This window comes from Rhinolophus ferrumequinum, chromosome 27 (genome assembly GCF_004115265.2).
Source record: "Rhinolophus ferrumequinum isolate MPI-CBG mRhiFer1 chromosome 27, mRhiFer1_v1.p, whole genome shotgun sequence".
In the NCBI taxonomy this organism is placed as follows: domain Eukaryota; kingdom Metazoa; phylum Chordata; class Mammalia; order Chiroptera; family Rhinolophidae; genus Rhinolophus; species Rhinolophus ferrumequinum.
In genome coordinates, this window is record NC_046310.1 from 12218234 (window position 1) to 12234597 (window position 16364).

At 41.8% G+C, this 16364-nt stretch overlaps 1 protein-coding gene and 1 long non-coding RNA gene across 3 annotated transcripts in view; one reads left to right on the forward strand and one right to left on the reverse strand.

Moving 5' to 3' along the window:
• Positions 1-2483: 2483 nt before the first annotated feature.
• LOC117018454 (uncharacterized) overlaps positions 2484-16364 on the reverse strand; it is a 28387-nt gene continuing 14506 nt past the window's right edge. Inside the window, exon 3 of the long non-coding RNA XR_004422234.1 lies at positions 2484-2851. This is a non-coding gene — a long non-coding RNA (uncharacterized LOC117018454). The remainder of the gene's footprint in view (positions 2852-16364) is intronic.
• The window catches only part of MIA3 (MIA SH3 domain ER export factor 3), a 44341-nt gene continuing 32987 nt past the window's right edge, over positions 5011-16364 (forward strand). For both annotated transcript variants that reach the window (XM_033099375.1, XM_033099376.1), the window contains exons 1-4: positions 5011-5183; positions 8005-8138; positions 11035-11124; positions 13542-16347. In XM_033099375.1, coding sequence (XP_032955266.1) covers positions 5051-5183; positions 8005-8138; positions 11035-11124; positions 13542-16347 — 3163 coding nt within the window. In that variant the 5' untranslated portion in view covers positions 5011-5050. The remainder of the gene's footprint in view (positions 5184-8004; positions 8139-11034; positions 11125-13541; positions 16348-16364) is intronic.

Consider the following 16364-nt stretch of genomic DNA (forward strand, 5'->3'; position numbering starts at 1 on the left):
ACACATATGTTGGACTAGTTGAAGTTGTGCACACTGATACTCTATTCAATTTCTTTTGGTCTCTTTTCTCTCTCTGTTTCATTTTGGAGAGTTTATATTGCTATGTCTTCAAGTTCACTAATATTTTCTTTTGAAATGTCTAATCTGTTATTAATACCATCTAGTATATTTTTCATCTCAGCCATTGTTTTCTTCACCTAAGTTTGAACTGGATCATTTTTATATCCTCCACGTTTCTCCTTTACATACTTATGCTCTCCTATAGCATCTTTAATATATGGAATATAATTTTGTTAACGTCCTTCTACAATAATTCTATTATCTGTGTCATTTATGAAATTTTCTATTGATTGATTTTTCTTTTTGTTATGGGTTGTATTTTCCTGCTTCTTTGCATGCCTCATAATTGTTTATTGGACTCCAGACATTGTATATTTACCTTGTTGCGTGTTGGATATTTGTATTCTTTTAAATATTCTTGAGATTTGTTCTGGAATGCAGTTAATTTATTTGGAAATATTTTGATCTTTTCAAGACTTGTTTTTGAGTTTCGATAGAGTAGTTTTCAATCTTAGGCTGATATTTTACCCTTTACTGAGCACTCTACCTGATGCTCTGTTTACTACAGGTTTTCCATTCTGGCTGATGGGAGCATAAACTATTCTGTACTCGAACAATTATTTTCCCTGTCCTCCCCAGTGGTTTAAGGTTGAGAGAAATCTTCTGCAAGTCTCTAGAGCTCTTTGTCTGTGAAGTTCTCTCTTTTCCATGCAGCTCTCTTTTCCTCTGTACTGTTCCCTACAAATCCCAGCTGCTTTGATCTCTCCAAACTTACAAATCTGTCTCTTCAACTCAAGATCACCTGTTTGAGTTTCCTTTCTCTGGTTGTGGCATGGATACTTTATCCAGGGAGTAAGCTGAGGCAGTCATAGCACTCACCTTATTTGTTCCACTTATCAGAGGGATCATTATCCCATACTGTTTGTTGTCCAATGTCTGAAAATAATTGATTCACATATTTTGTCTATGTTTTTATGTTTTGTTTTGTTTCAGATATTTAACATGAGGAGGGGAAGGTACATGTGATCCTATTACTCCATCTTGGATGGAAGCCACAGTCTTCAGTATATGTTTTACACCATTCTCTGGACTCGAAGTGGTTTTATCATTGGTGATAGACTGTGTTCTTCCTGGTAACTTCATTGTTAAGACTCTAGATGTTCCTGGGCAGCCATCATGGGAAGTTTACAATGATACATGTTATTATGCTGTATTTTATTTGTTTCAGATGTAGTTGTCTTGTCCTTTTCAATCCAACCACAAATTATTCATGATCAGGAACTCTCCTTATCTTATATTTTGATATTTTGATCCCTTCCCCCCACAAACTACAAATTTATTTTTTTAACTCTTACTCAACATTTGCCCAGTGAAAATTCCATTTGAGGTGTTAACAAACAATACACTTGGGATTATACACACACACACACACACACACACACACACATACACACTGGCAGGAAGAATTACCACTACCACTCTCATTGTGAGAAACTGAGAAATTTTTTCTGATTATCCATCAAGCTTGTTAATATCTCTTTAAGGCGATAATAATGATTTAAAAGAATACAGATAAACCGAAACTCTGGAAATCTACCAACTCTCATTCTTTATATAAAAGCATCTCTGAATATTAGTCAAAGTAAATATTAGTAACGTAATATTGATTTGATCAGTCGTTTTGGAATTTTGCTTTTCCACCAATGAATTGTCATTATTTCTACTCTAAATAGAAATAAGTAACATTAGTATTATCATTATTTGCTTTAATATTCTGGTAGTATTTAGGAAAAAGTACAGTGCAATTTCATTCACTCCCTCCATAATAAATATGCCTTCAATCAACAAAATATATTCCAGGTTCTGTTCCTGGTGTTGAGAATGCAACTGAGGGGAAGACAGAAAACGACTTGCTCTCATGGCATATTCCTTCTTGGTACTGTTTATATATGGAGGCTCTGTGTAGAGTAATAGTGTACCATATTTATAATATGTGAGGAATCACAGTTTCATCCAACAAATCATTAATTGAGTACCTCATACATTCCTGACATTTTCCTAGGCACATAATTACAGCATTGGACAAAACAAATTCCTTGCTCCCGTGGAGCTTATACTATTTGGGGTAGGGGGACAAAGAGATAAACAAATGTAAGGCAGGTGGTAAAGGCTCTAAAGAAAAGAAAAGCAGGATGATGGGCTAGATAATCACGGACAGAGCTCTACCTCGTGTAAATGATCAGGGAAGGCCTCTCTAATAAGATAAGGTGTTGTTACAGACCCTGGATGAAGTGAGGGAAGTAGTTAGCCAGGTGAACTAGTGGGGGGAACTGTTCCAGGTTGAGAGAAAATTGCAAGTGCAATGCTTGAACACAGGAACGGGTTTGATGAGTTTGAATGGAACTAATTGTACAAGGGGAGAGTGTTAGGAAATGGAAGTCAAAGGGATGACCAAGTCAGATCAAATAAGACAGTGCAGTCCATGATAGTCATTCATTGCATTTTACTTGGAGGTGGGAAGTCACAGGAAGGTTTTGAGCAGAGGAGCAGAGGTTTTGAACATGACCACATTTATATCATCACATTTATATCATGAAATGACCATGCTGGCTGCTATTGAGACAACAGACTTTAGGGAGGTAAAAGCAGAAGCAGGGAGAACAGTGAGAAAGCTATTGCAATCTTTCAGGCGAGAGATGATGGCGGCTCGGCCTGCAGTGTTAGCATCGGAGATGGTGAGAAGTGCTCAGATTCTGGATGTTTCACTCAGATTATGCTGAGTGAAAGAAGTCTGACCAAAAAAAAAGATAACGCATACTGTATGATTCCATTTATATCAAATTCTAGAAATTACAAATCAATCTATAGCAACAGAAGGTTGTTTGCAGACAGGCAGGGGAGGGAAGGGAGGGATTACAAAGGAGCATGAGGACTCTTAGGGGTGATGGATATAATTATCTTGATTGTGGTGATGGTCTCACGGGTATACATATGTCAAAACTTATCAGATTGTACACTTTAAATGTGTGCAGTTTATTGTATATCAATTACACCCCAATAAAGCTATTAAAATAAAGAATGCACAGGATTGTCTGGTAGATTGGACATAGGGTATGAGAGAAAGAGATGTCAAGAATGGTTTGTAAGTTTTTGACTTGAGCACCTGGAAAATAGGAACTAAAGTGTCATTATTGAGACGGGGAAGATAAAAGGATCAGGGTTTGAGAGACAAAATAAAGAGTTTGGTTTTTAACATCATAAGTTAGAGGTGCCTGTTTGGCACGCCTAAGAATCTAAAGCAAACAAACACATAGTAGAAAAGAAATGAAAATCTCCGGAGGGCACTACTACTTGGATGCTCGGTGACCTTATCCATTGTACATTCTCTCCAAACAGCATGGGAACTACACTGGACCAACGGGACATCTCACGGCCCCTATAGACGACTGTGAACACCTCTGGAAACATCCCGTCTTTTCCTTTATTCAGCATTATGGATTGCATGGATGGGCCACATTCTTTCCTCTTGCTTTCAAAGAATCCAGTTAGTTTGGGAAGCCAACTGATGGGTTTGACTGATGTTCCAGGTGGATGAATAACCTTAGCAGAGACTGCAGTGAGGAGCCTCTGGCCACAGACAAATGCCAAGTGCTCCAACCAGAGCCAGAATATTGCCGCCACTCCTCCCTCGGCTGACATGTGGCTTTTTTTTTTTTTTGTGTGTGTGGCATATATAGATAATTCAGTCATATTGTAATTTAAGCAAGATTTTGCTTCCTCTAGTCAGACAGAAAGAACAGAAATTGCAATGTTGCTTGATGGAGGCGTTATACAGTTATGATTAAAAAGGAGCATATTACCTGGTTTGAATCTTAGAGTGTGAATGCCTCAATTTACTCATCTCAAAAACGAAGACAGGTAGTAATAGGATCTACTATTGTTGTGAAGATTAAATGAACTGATACACATGAACACCTTAGAACAACACCTCATCCTAAAGAAAGCACTCAGTAAATGTTAGCTGCCATTAATTAGCTTTCTCCTACTCTGACATTTATTCAGTAGTCGTTCTTATGCTTGTTGGTTTCCACTAAATTGTGGGCTTCCTTAGACAAGGGCCAGTTATCTTGTCTTTGACCTACATATTTCCGCACACCACCCTAGTATTTTGTCCAATGTCTGGCGTGACATGAAATGGTAGCATAAAATGAAAGCTCAACACATTCGTGTTGAATTAAATTACTTCTTCCCTTATGGATAAAGTCCCAAGAACCTGAAGATCTCAGCACAGGGACCTATTGCCCACCTCCATCCCCCAGGGCTCAGAAAGTGACCAAGCAGGCCACCGGCTGTAATTTACATCACCAACGCACCACTCCACTCACACTCCGCCTTCCTAATTAAAGGGGATCATGGGATGGGGCCCCAAGAACCCCCGGGGGTCGGAAGGAGAAGGAGCCTTGAACCAGGACTAACAGTGGCAAACCGTGGGTGGGATTTGATAGTCCAGAAAAGGAAGTACCCAACCAAGAATGGGGGTTGGGGGGTGAAGTGGGCTGGTTTGGGACAAACCAGAAATCAGAATCTGCGAGGTGCCAGCAGGACCTGTTGGTGAGACACAGCGAGGTTAGGGGATCCAAGGTCGCAGAGAGGGGTGAGCGAGGAATGGAATGGCGCGGAGGGTCGCCCGCGAAGGGACAGGGGCAAAGGCAGGCGATTGGGCGAGGGAGAGGATATAGAGTCCCGGTTGCCAAGGCAGCGAGCAGAGGAGGAGGCCTCGGGGAGAAAGTCGCAGCTGCGGTCCTCCTCCGGGAGCCCTCCATCCCCTCCCCGAGCCCGTGCTGACGTGTCAGCCGGGAACAACTCAAACCTTCCCGGGCGCCGCCCCTCCGCGCCGCGCTTCCCACCCGCGCTCCGCCCCCGGCACCGCCCGCCGGCGCCCGCCCCGGCCTCCTCCACCGCGTCACCGGCTCCGCGAGGTGACCACAACATGGCTGCGGCGCCCGGGCTGCTCTTTTGGCTGCTCCTGCTCGGGCCACCCTGGCGGGTGCCGGGCCAACCGGAGCCGGACACGAATCGGCGCTTCTCGGAGTATAAACTCTGCGCGGACAACGAATGCAGCAGTGAGTGGCGGGAGGGGGACAGCGGCGCCGAGGCTGCGCGGGGGCGGGAGCTCGGCAGCCCGCACGCCGACCGGGGGCTCGCAGGCCGGGGTAGGGGTGATCCCCGGGTCCCTGCCTTTGTGCCCTGCGGCTCTGCGGGCGCCCGCTGGCCCTGGCCGCTGGGGGCTGCACCTCCCACTTGTTGCCGGCGTTTTATTTTTTCATTGCTGGCCCGGCGGGGAGGGGTGTTGGGGGTTGGAGGTGGCCCCCGTTTCGGGCAGCTCCCAGCGTCCGCTCCACCCGCCCGCCCGGCGCGTAGCGGAGATGGGGTGAGCGCCGCGCGTCCTGCTCCCCACGCTGCCTCCGAGCGCTTTCCTGTCCCCGCCGCGGCGACCTCGGTGGGTGCAGCCCGGGGGCAGATGCGCTCAGGGCTCGGTGGGTGGATTCTCTGCGGCAGGTTGATGGTGGGGCTCGGGAAGGGCGCCCTGGCACTGCCCCTTCGCCCTTCTGCTTCACTCGGATTTGGGGCTCATACAGATAGATTGGAGTTTAGATTTGGGACGAGCGCGGAGTCCAGGCAAGCAGAGTATTCCCATGTCTCCGCCCCGGCTCTGCCTCAATCCTGTCATTTCTGTGCTTAGAAGTCCTTACAAGCAGCCAGGCAGGGCGGGCAACAGCAAGGCCAAAAATCTTTCGTTCTGGAAAGAGGCTGAGGATATGAATCGGCCACCTGGGACCATCAGCCGCCTCTTTTTTGCGCAGGAAGCGGAATTGTTCCCATCTTGGATTGGGGGTGGGAGGGTGTGGAGAGCTGAGGTCTCAGACTCAGATGAAGAGGATTTTGAAAGTAACAATAATAAATACTCCAAGGATTTTATAAACCCAACCAGCTTTAGCTTTAGTCACTGTGTTGTTGGAATCTCTTCCTAGGTTTCTGCCGAACGAGGATCATTCTTAACAGCCTCCCGACTGGTCTCACACAACCTTGTAACTTACTGATTACCGCTTTGGAATCGGTTGTTCATAAATTGTAATTGATACATACTGAAAAATATTCATTCTGAAAAGGCCATAAGCCTATAGTTTAGCCATTTATGTTCAAATTGGTGTTATTCAAAAACAAATTACATAATTTGAAGAGTTTGTATCACTGCAACACCATTAAAGAAAAGAAAGGAGGCAATCTTTGATTTGTGTTGAGCCATTCCTGGAGGTAACCCCTAGGGTGGATGTAAATAAACACGACAAAAGCAGAACAACTTCCATCATGATTTCTTCCTTTGGTTACTTACCCCTCCTCTCCCCCCAGCAAACTCAGGTTGTTAACAAACAGGGTTGGCTCTGGCAAAATGCTTGCTATTCTTTGCTTTCAAGCACTGTGCTGAGTTCCTCAAAACCAGTTGCCTGGAGATCACATCCATGATGCTTCCTCAGTACAGAAACATGGTGTTGGAAAGGCCCTTAGTTGTCACAGAACTTGAGAAATGGCATGTGTCCAGACAGATGTAACAAAATATAGCAGGCAGCAGCTGGAGCAGGGTCTGGATCTGTGTTGTGTGGCATGGGCTTTTCAGATAGTTGTTCACCAGTATACATTATGTTGTTATCTCATTTATTACTATAAATCCTCAATGATCTCTTCTAACAGGGACCAAGAGAAACATTGCTATCTCCAGTTCTGATAGAGTCTCCAATCTTATACTGTCCATCACCTTCAACCTGGCCTCTTATCCAATTACCTGTGAATTAGGATGCTGATATGTATTAAAATAATCAGATTTTAGCTTCAAAATCCAAAACTCCTTCAAATCTATGTTTGTCCCTCAAATATGTATTTAAAAGTATGTTTTAATGTATTTATTGCTAATTCGCTTTTAGGAAAAAAGGTTATTTCCATTTTATCCTTCTTTTTCGCCTGCTATTTAATTGCATTTATTGTCCATTTCATCTTACACCAGAAACTGTATCTGGCCAACAAAAAGAAAAATACCAGTTTCTAGTTCTATCAGTCCTACATTTTAGGACTGAAGGTAACTACTGAACAAGTCTCACAGTTAGGCTTGTCCCTGCCACATGTGATGATGTCCACTTTTGATTTTATTTATAGAAATAAGTAAATAAGAATGCTTCAACTTTGTTTTGAAAACTTCTTAATGTTGGGTACAGTCAACATTATATACTTTCAGAAAATACTACCTTGTAATGTGATTGGATCCATAATAGGATTTGACACCCTTTCCTGTTAATTTATTCAGATGTTGTAAGGACAGAACAATTTGGCTGCAGATGACACTGACAGTGTTTATGGCTACGTGGTAGCAGTTAGAGCCACTTAAAGATAGTGCCTTTTAGGGGTTAGTTCAAGTTAATTGACCCCTTGGGGGTTCCTAGGTGCTCTCCCCAGTTTCCTATTACCTCTACATGTAGTCATGCTTAAGCTAGTCAGTATCTCTACTTGAATTTACCCGATTGCAAAATAAAGCTTTTTTATGATTATGAAACAGCAAAGATCGAGGACTAGAAGGTGAGAGAGGGAACGAGAGTTTCACTTGAGACCAGGCAAGTGTGGTGGACACATTGCTTTTTGTTTCATTATGCATAGAGAAAGCCAGGAAAAGTTTCCCTCATCCCCGTCTACTTGCAGTGGGTGTCATGATTTATAACAATAAACCTCTAAATATGTTAGATACTTTGAGCATGTGAATTGAAAGCGACTGGTTCCACAGAGTACTGGAGAAAGTGAATTGTTTACAGTGGGTTCTTACATTTCCTGATAAATCAATGTGGACTGTGAAAGTTGAATCCTGACATCCGGTCATTTTTTTCCTCTCTTTATATACAGTGTTAATGTACCGGGGTGAAGCTCTAGAAGATTTTACAGGCCCAGACTGTCGTTTTGTGAATTTTAAAAAAGGTGACCATGTCTACGTCTACTACACACTGGCAGGGAGATCGCCTGAACTTTGGGCTGGAAGTGTAAGTAAAAATTTGACATACTTTCTTTTTTGACTTCTTACTGGCTTGTTTAGCACTGTAGATTTAAATAACTGTTTTGCTGGGTCTTTGATGGTGTTAACCTATCCTCTGTGCTAGAGTGTGAAAAAGATTTGGGTCCCCAGCAGGCATCAGGCTTGGCACAGAGTAGGGGCTCAGCAGAGGTTTCCTAAACAGAACTGAACTGCTTCAAGTTCTAGACCTGATCAGCCATGGGTGCACCAGATGTAGTAAAGGTTAAAATAGTGCAACCTGGAAATTCTTAACTCCATTGCTTCAAAAAGGGAAGATTTATGAGCATTAGGCTTACTTCTATAAATTATGTGCAAGATAGTGTTTTGGGCATTCACAATTAAAGTTGATTTTGTGTGCGTTTCTTTTTTTCTAAGTTATTAATATTTGTGAAAAACTGGCAGCTTTGGGAACAGTTACATAATCGTGTGCCATTCTTAGTCTGTTAAAAAAGCAAAATGTCATTTTCACTCTGTACTTTGTTTGTTTGTTCTGTTTGCAACTTCTAGGTAATCTTTTTCCTGCTTTTTAGATATTTGCTCCTAGCAGTTTCCCCAGCAGCTCTACTGCACCCAGTTCTACGGGTGCCCTGATATGAGACATGGAAATCAATGCATCATGCTTTGATGTTTTGAATGAGAAGATTCACTAGGAGTGACCTGATTGAGAGGCTTATGAGATACTGTCCTTTCCTTTTTAAAAAGTGTGATGTGTGGACTGTTTATCGAAAGTAGTAAAAGTCCTTGATGTCCTTAGGACTGTCCAAATTTAGAGATATATACAGTCCCTACTGTGAAAACTTTCACTCTCAATAAAACACCAAACAAACAATAGAAAATAAGACTTGAGAAACCACCATAAGGAAAAAATAGACTCATTTTTTTGGCGGTCCAGATTCCTAGGGAGAAATCTCCAAAGGCCAACTGGTCTAGATACAACCCTTGTATTTAGGCAGAATCCCAGCTGAATCCCTCTATACAAAGAATCTATTCTGTTTCTTTCAAGTCTACCACATGAGACTTCTTAATCTTTACACTTGGAGAATTTTCCCCATGTTCCTAGCTTCCTTTTTCATCTAGCGGTTAAGTTTGAGCATTTGAATAAGTGAACTTGACTTGCATTTTTCTATCTCCACACTTTTATTCACAACCGTATTCACCTCTGGAAAGCCTGCCATCCTGAGGCCCAGCTCTCATCCTGCCTTCTTTGAGAAGCTCTGACCAGCCAGAAGGATCTCTGCTGTCTGAGAATAATTTAGGTGGCACTGTATTTGCACTGCTTGTGTGGAATTTTTTTTTTTTTTACTGCTCTGTATTGCAGGTAGTGTGTAGAGTGACTTAGCTCCTATAAAGTTAAAAGTCCTGTTACTGGAAGGGCCCATGTGTAACCCACCTTCCTTTTGAATATTTCCTTTCAGGGCGGTGGCACTTAATTACATGTGTCCTGATAGTAAATAGCTTGTGCAGAATTTGTTCTCTTGAAACAATATTCTACTTTTTTTTTCCCTTCAAATCAAATCAGCAGTTCCCTAGCAGGGATGATGTGTGGAAGCAAAATGAGATATAAAGATCACTTCCTGTCATGAAGGCCCGTGATTCTGCAACATTGTTGTTTGTCAGATCATAAGAAATGAGACACCACCCCCGTGTAAAAATCCGGAGTTTTATGACCTGTGGTCTCAATTGACAAAGATTACACCAAGATAAATATATTTCCTTTCTCTGCAGATCTCTGATTTCTTTCCCCTTTCCAGAGTCTCTCTTAATGAAGTTTTCTGAGAAGGGAAAAAGCGTATTTTCCCTCAGTCTCCCCTCTCATTTCATGAACCTTATATTTTAGGAAATAAAAAATTCTTTCTCCTTAACCTTCAAAATGATTCTTGTTTCTAGTTCTTAGTTTTCATCCTGCAGTCTTTTTCGGTTTCTTCAAGTTTCAGACTTTAACTGCCAATGTGGCAGTTTTAAATTGGCCTTGTCTTATCTAATCTCCAAGGCAGTATTCTACCACTAATACTGGCTTTCAGGTAGTTGCCAGATATAACAAAAGCACTCATAATGAGGATATTTTAGGAGTTAGTGATAAGATAGCCTTTTTTCTTTTTGTGCATTTGATCTGCATATCCGTCTCCTTCTTTAATGATTGGGAAGAGATCTGCTCTCTTTCAGACTGTAGCTAGTAAAAGACAGTGTATGTATCTCAAGAGGACACATTTAATATACCTTGGCTGTTAGTGCTGTAGATAAAAGGGATAATATTCTACAGAGGTTTACTCTGCATAAAACTAAAGCTTGATGTGTAGATAAGTATGACTTTTATTTTCTCCCCAAATACTTGAAAGTCTAGTTTTTGAAAACCCTGATACAGCCCATAATGTCAATAAATATTTGCCTTTTGTTGTGTTGGTCATACATGTCAGAAATTTTGTATTTTTCACCTATTAATTTTAATGGCTGGTGTTTATTGGTTTAAGAAAGACTTACAAGTACTGGTTTATGAGCAATGCTGTGAAATGTTTAGGTAAACTTTTGCTAAAATTAGAATTGTGTTTCTAACCAGCTTTGATTTGCATCGTTTTAATCCTATAGTATACAACAATCTTCTATGCTTCTACTTCAAAAATCTAACTTTATGTGCCCTGCTTTTAGAATTAAACTGAGTGTTGAAAGAAAACTTCAGTGGTTTTAGAAAAGTAGGCTTTACAATATCATATACTTAATTTTTATTGGAATAATAACCTTGTAATCATCATACTGACTGTATCTCTTGTGGTTATAGCTACCTGTCTATCTGTGTATTTTCTCTCATTTATATTTCCTGTACAGAATTTTGATTGATATTTGTTTCTTTTGCCCCTTCTTTTGTACAGGTTGGGCGTATTTTTGGATATTTTCCAAAGGATTTAATCCAGGTAGTCCATGAATATATTAAAGAAGAGCTACTACAAATTCCAACAGATGTAAGTTGTGGATGTTTTTTTGGTTCTCAGTTATAATTGGGTTATAAATTCATCAGCTGTTGACTACAGTGAGCCCTCACTTAATGTCGTCGATAGGTTCTTTGACTTTAAGTGAAATGACATATGATGAAGCCAGTTTTAGCAAAGGTTAATTGATATAAGCAAGAGTTAAGTCTCTATGACATCTCATCTGTGTTATAAGAAAATGACACTGAATGAGACATTATTCGAGGACCTGCTGTATTTTTTAACGTGTTTTGGTAAAAAAACAGTTAACATTTGTGTATCAGATTTTAATTTAGTATCAGGAACCTTTAAAATAGAAAAAAGAAAAGTTTGAAGAGAATTTACAGGAGACTATGTCATAATCTCGTAGTTTACATGTAATCTCATCTACATGTAATCAGATCTTATACAAGGCTGTGTACTCTTGTACAGGGTTTTTCTTTGCTGTTTATATGAGAAAAAAAATTAAGAATTCAGTAGTATCCTTACATTTAGTTTTTAAATTTAAGAGGTAAATAATTCTTTTTACAAGCAAAAGGAGGTGTCCCAATTTGAAACTACTTAATGACTAGCTATTAGACAGTTTAAGTACACAGCAATCAAGTTATATTGATCAAACCCTAAATTATGTACTAGGCCAGAAATGCAAATTTACACAGGTTTTCTTGTTATTGACTATTTAGTGATTTAAGGGATTATAGTTATATTATAAATTTGGAAAAGGGAATGTGAGAGTGTTAGATGAAGTCCTGTCACAAGTCTACAAGGTACCAACTGCAAATGCCCTAAAGCACTCATCTGGGTGCACTGACTTAGTAACTTTGTGAAGACAAAGGTTTTGTGTTCTGGGATCCTTGTTCAGCTGATTACTTTGTGGAGTTTTAAAGTTTATAATGATGCCCACCTTCATTCAGAAATCTTTGAGCAGCTCTTTGGAGCTGCTGCAGAGCACGCTAGCTGCTGGTCCAGGGCAATTCTTAGATGAGACTGGTAGAATGGATGAAGTCTTAGAGCCATTGCTATTCTTAACATCTCTTGATCATCCCGAGGGCCACACAATTAGCCCTGTTGCCTATTTGGCCTCACTCCTACTGAAGGGACTTGCGGGATACAAGAGTGAGACAGCAGTTCATTAGTCACAGGGACCTCACTTGTTTGGGATTCTGCCCTCTCACTGCATCACCATTGCATGCTTCCCTCAATATCAGAAAATGGCCTAGAAATGCATGTGATGAAAAGAGGCAATCATTCATTCCTACTACACTGGTCGGGTCTCCCCAGAGAAATGTGAAAGTTTAGTCAGGAGAAGAAAATGATCTTTGCTGGTTTTTAAACTTTTCCTTCTGTTTATGGCCCCTTTTATGTCAATTTGGTTTTTAATGGAAGAAAGGGAAAACACAGATTTACAGACAGTCCTGAAAGCAGATCTGAATGACACCCAGAACCCTGAGGTAGAGTAGAGTATATCCCTTACTTAATCTTGTTTTCAAGTTACACTTGCAATAATTAAGTAGTGAGTTCCCTTGATACCATTCTTTGTTCCTTTAAAGTTTTACTCCCCATGCACCTGTATTTCAATAAGATACTTGTTAAGCTGATTTATCTTTGCCAATCCAAGGAAAACATGAGCCCCAAATCTGGGTAGATTTAGAGCCTAACAGTAGGGTCATTCTGCCTGTTTCTAGCTGGGTAAGCAGAGAAGTACAGCCGAGGGCAGGCAGACAGAGAAGCTGGATGGTCTTCTAGGTTCTCCCAAATTATTATGTAGTAAATTTCCAGAACATCAGGCATAGATGCTGGAAGTTGGGGGACCCTACCAGTGACATCCCACTTATCCCCACTTGTGCTCAGAACAATTTAGAGACCCAGGAGTCAGGTAGATGGAGACCAAAATGTCACCATTATTTATTGATAAAGGTTTTTGGCAAACATGGTTCAAGTATGCATAAATAATGGGCTTTCGAACACTAGTCTAGAATAAGACAGACTAACCCAGCTACAGGCAGAGCTAGATAATGGGAGACTTCTCCGGGGGGTTGTCCATGTAAAATTGACAGCATGGAGGAGAGACGATGTGTGTTCCCTCCAGCTGGCCCCAGACAGGAAACAGGGACGATGCAGGGCAGACTCACCAGCCACAGGAATCATTTCACCCTGGGGAAGAGAGAATGAAGGGAGGCCAGGAACACTACTCAGGTAGGAGCCCTTCCTCAGGGACATAGGAAGCCGGGAAAAGTGGGGTCCAGCTTCCTATCTCCCGACTACCCAAGAACAATTGTTGCCCAAGGTTGGCACGAAAGCCCCTCTAGAGCCAAACATGAATTTGAGGTTATCTCTGTCATTAACATAGGTAAGAGTTTGCTCTTGTGACACATGGCTAGTGACACACTAATTTTTTCTTTCCCTTACAGGAGACAGATTTTGTTTGTTTTGATGGTGGAAGAGATGATTTTGATAATTATAATGTAGAAGAACTTTTAGGATTTTTGAAATTGTACAACTCTGCAACTGGAGATTCTGAGGAAGCTATAGAAAAAACTTCTCTGCATGTGGAAACACCTCCTGAAGTATCTGAGGAAAGGGACCCTGAACCTGATCCAGTAGAACCCAAACCCGAAGAAAGGGAAAGTGTACTCTCAGAACACACTAAGGAACACAAGGTTCAGAAGAACCACCCCCACATAGACAGTCAAACAGATCACCCTCGCGGAGAGCAATCTTCATTCAAGCCTTTTGAAGAAATGCTGAAAGATAAACTGAAAGTGTCGGAAAGTGAAAACAACAAAACCAGCAATAGTTCTCAAGTCTCAAATGAACAGGAGAAGATTGATGCTTATAAGTTTTTGAAAAAAGAAATGACTCTGGACTTGAAAACCAAACTTGGCTCAACTGCAGATGCAATTGTATCTGATGATGAGACAACCAGACTTGTTACTTCGTTAGAAGATGATTTCGATGAGGACTCAGATGTTGAGTATTACGTAGTTGGGAAGGAAGAAGAAGACAGTGAAGAAAATTTTGATGAGCTGCCATTACTAACCTTTACAGATGGAGAAGATTTGAAAACACCACTGAAATCTGGAGTTGAGAAATATTTAACAGATAAAGAGCAGAATTCAAGTGAAGAAGATAATGTTGAGGTAACTGAGTCCTCTGGCCTCAAAAACGATGATAAAAATACAGTAACAACCTGGGAGGACACCAACTTCTCTGCTGTCCCAGAAGGTGAAGAACAAACAGGTATGGATTTAGAGAGTTCCAATTCAGAGGAAGAAGAGGAAGACGGTGACAGCAAATGGAGGAAACCACAATTAGCAACAGATTATACTGACCCTAAAATGACCGAAGATGGTCTTTTGAGTGTAGAAGTCCCTAAAACAAATAATGACAAAGACCCACAAATGGACACAGAACTTCACATTAAAGGCAAAGGGAGGACAGTTGAGGAATCCAAGAAGGACCCAGTGCAGGATAAGAAAGGATTAGAGGATGAAAAGCAAGAAAGCAGGACTCTACATGGTTCTCCTCAAAGCAGGAACCTCGATTCTTTGCCAACTGCAGAAAAGGGTAAAGAAACATTAAAATCAGTCTTTGATAACAAAGAAAATGACCTAAAAGGAGCAGCTGTTCATATCTCAAAAGGAGTACTCCATGAAGACACACCTGGAGAGCAGAGTTTGGAAGGTGGCTCCGAGAGTGGATCGGAACATAAAGCTGCAAGGTATGAAATGAAGGAGGAAAAGATTAAAGGGGAAGCAGCCATGGGTGTTGCACCCCTCTTGGGAGACAGTCAGCAAAATGCATCCAAAGACAGGCTAGTAAGTGGAGTAAAAACACACACGCTTTCAGTCGAGCAACGAAGTGAGGAATTTAAAGAGGAACCGCTTCTTAAAACTCAAAATCAACCTAGGTTCTCTTCTCCTGATGAAATTGGTTTGTCAAGAGAACTGGAAGAAGAGGGTCCCATTCTGGGAAGAAATCTGTCCTGGCAACAAGAAAGAGATGTGGCTGCTGCAGTTAAAAAGCAAGTGAATGAGAAGCCAAGGCTGTCTGAGGAAGAGGTCACAGGGGACGCCTTAGATGGGGACACCTTAGATGAAGAATATGTTCATCCAAAGCCGGGCACTCAGGAAGCAAAAACAACAGGCCACGCTGATAGCGCAGAAGTACCAGGTTTTTATACTGAAAAACCAGAAGCAGAAGATGACGAACAGTTCATCCCTGAAGAACTGCTGGAGGATGAAAATGCTATAAGTGCGAAACAGTCTAAAGAAGAAAGCCCTGAGATGCAGGACAGGCAGCTGGATGGGAATCCCCAAGTCCCCCAAATAGGCATTTTAGGCGCCGTTAGTACTGATGCAGAAATGGAAGAAAACAAAGAAGAAACCAGTAATATTTTGGAAATTGAAAGAAAAAGTAAAACTGTGGGCAAAGGGGTGGACCCACTAGGCAGGGAACCTCGTGGCCTGGTGGTAGAAAAAGAAGAAAGCCCTCTTGTAGATAAGAAAGCACAGAGCCCGTCTGAGGGAATGTTCGTTCCTGACAAGAAAAACAATCAGACTCCAGAGGTAGAGGAAGCATTTCAGAATAAAGATTCTGATGATCTTAAAGTCAGCCCTGAGGAACATCTGAAGACCTCACAGCTCACAGAGAAGCCTGGGGCAGAAGAACTCTCACAAGAGGACGAGGAGGACTTAGAGAGAGTCATGGACACAGAAAGCCAGGGGGCTGCATCTGAGGGACGTGCAGACGGCCTGTCCCCCGGGACTCCACACACTACTGCAAAGCCAGCGCACAGGGGCCACAGGGAGGACATGCCGATAATAAGCAGCTTCTTTAAAGAACAGCAGTCCTTGCAGCGGTTCCAGAAGTACTTCAATCTCCATGAGCTGGAAGCCATGTTCCAAGAGATGTCATTAAAGCTGAAGTCGGCACAGCGGGAGAGCCTGCCCTATAATGTGGAAAAAGTCCTCGATAAGGTCTTCCGCGCGTTTGAGTCACAAATCCTGAGTGTAGCAGAGAAAATGCTCGATACTCGTGTGACCGAAAACAGAGATCTGGACATGAAGGAAAGTAACATACAAGAAGAGGCTGCAGTGCTAGATGACGTTCAAGACCTGATCTATTTTGTCAGGTACAGACACTCCACAGGGGAGGAGACTGTACCACTGGCCGTGGCAGAGTCTCCAGAGGAAAGCTGGAGTGGACCAGCGGAAGGTAAAGTACCTGCCTGT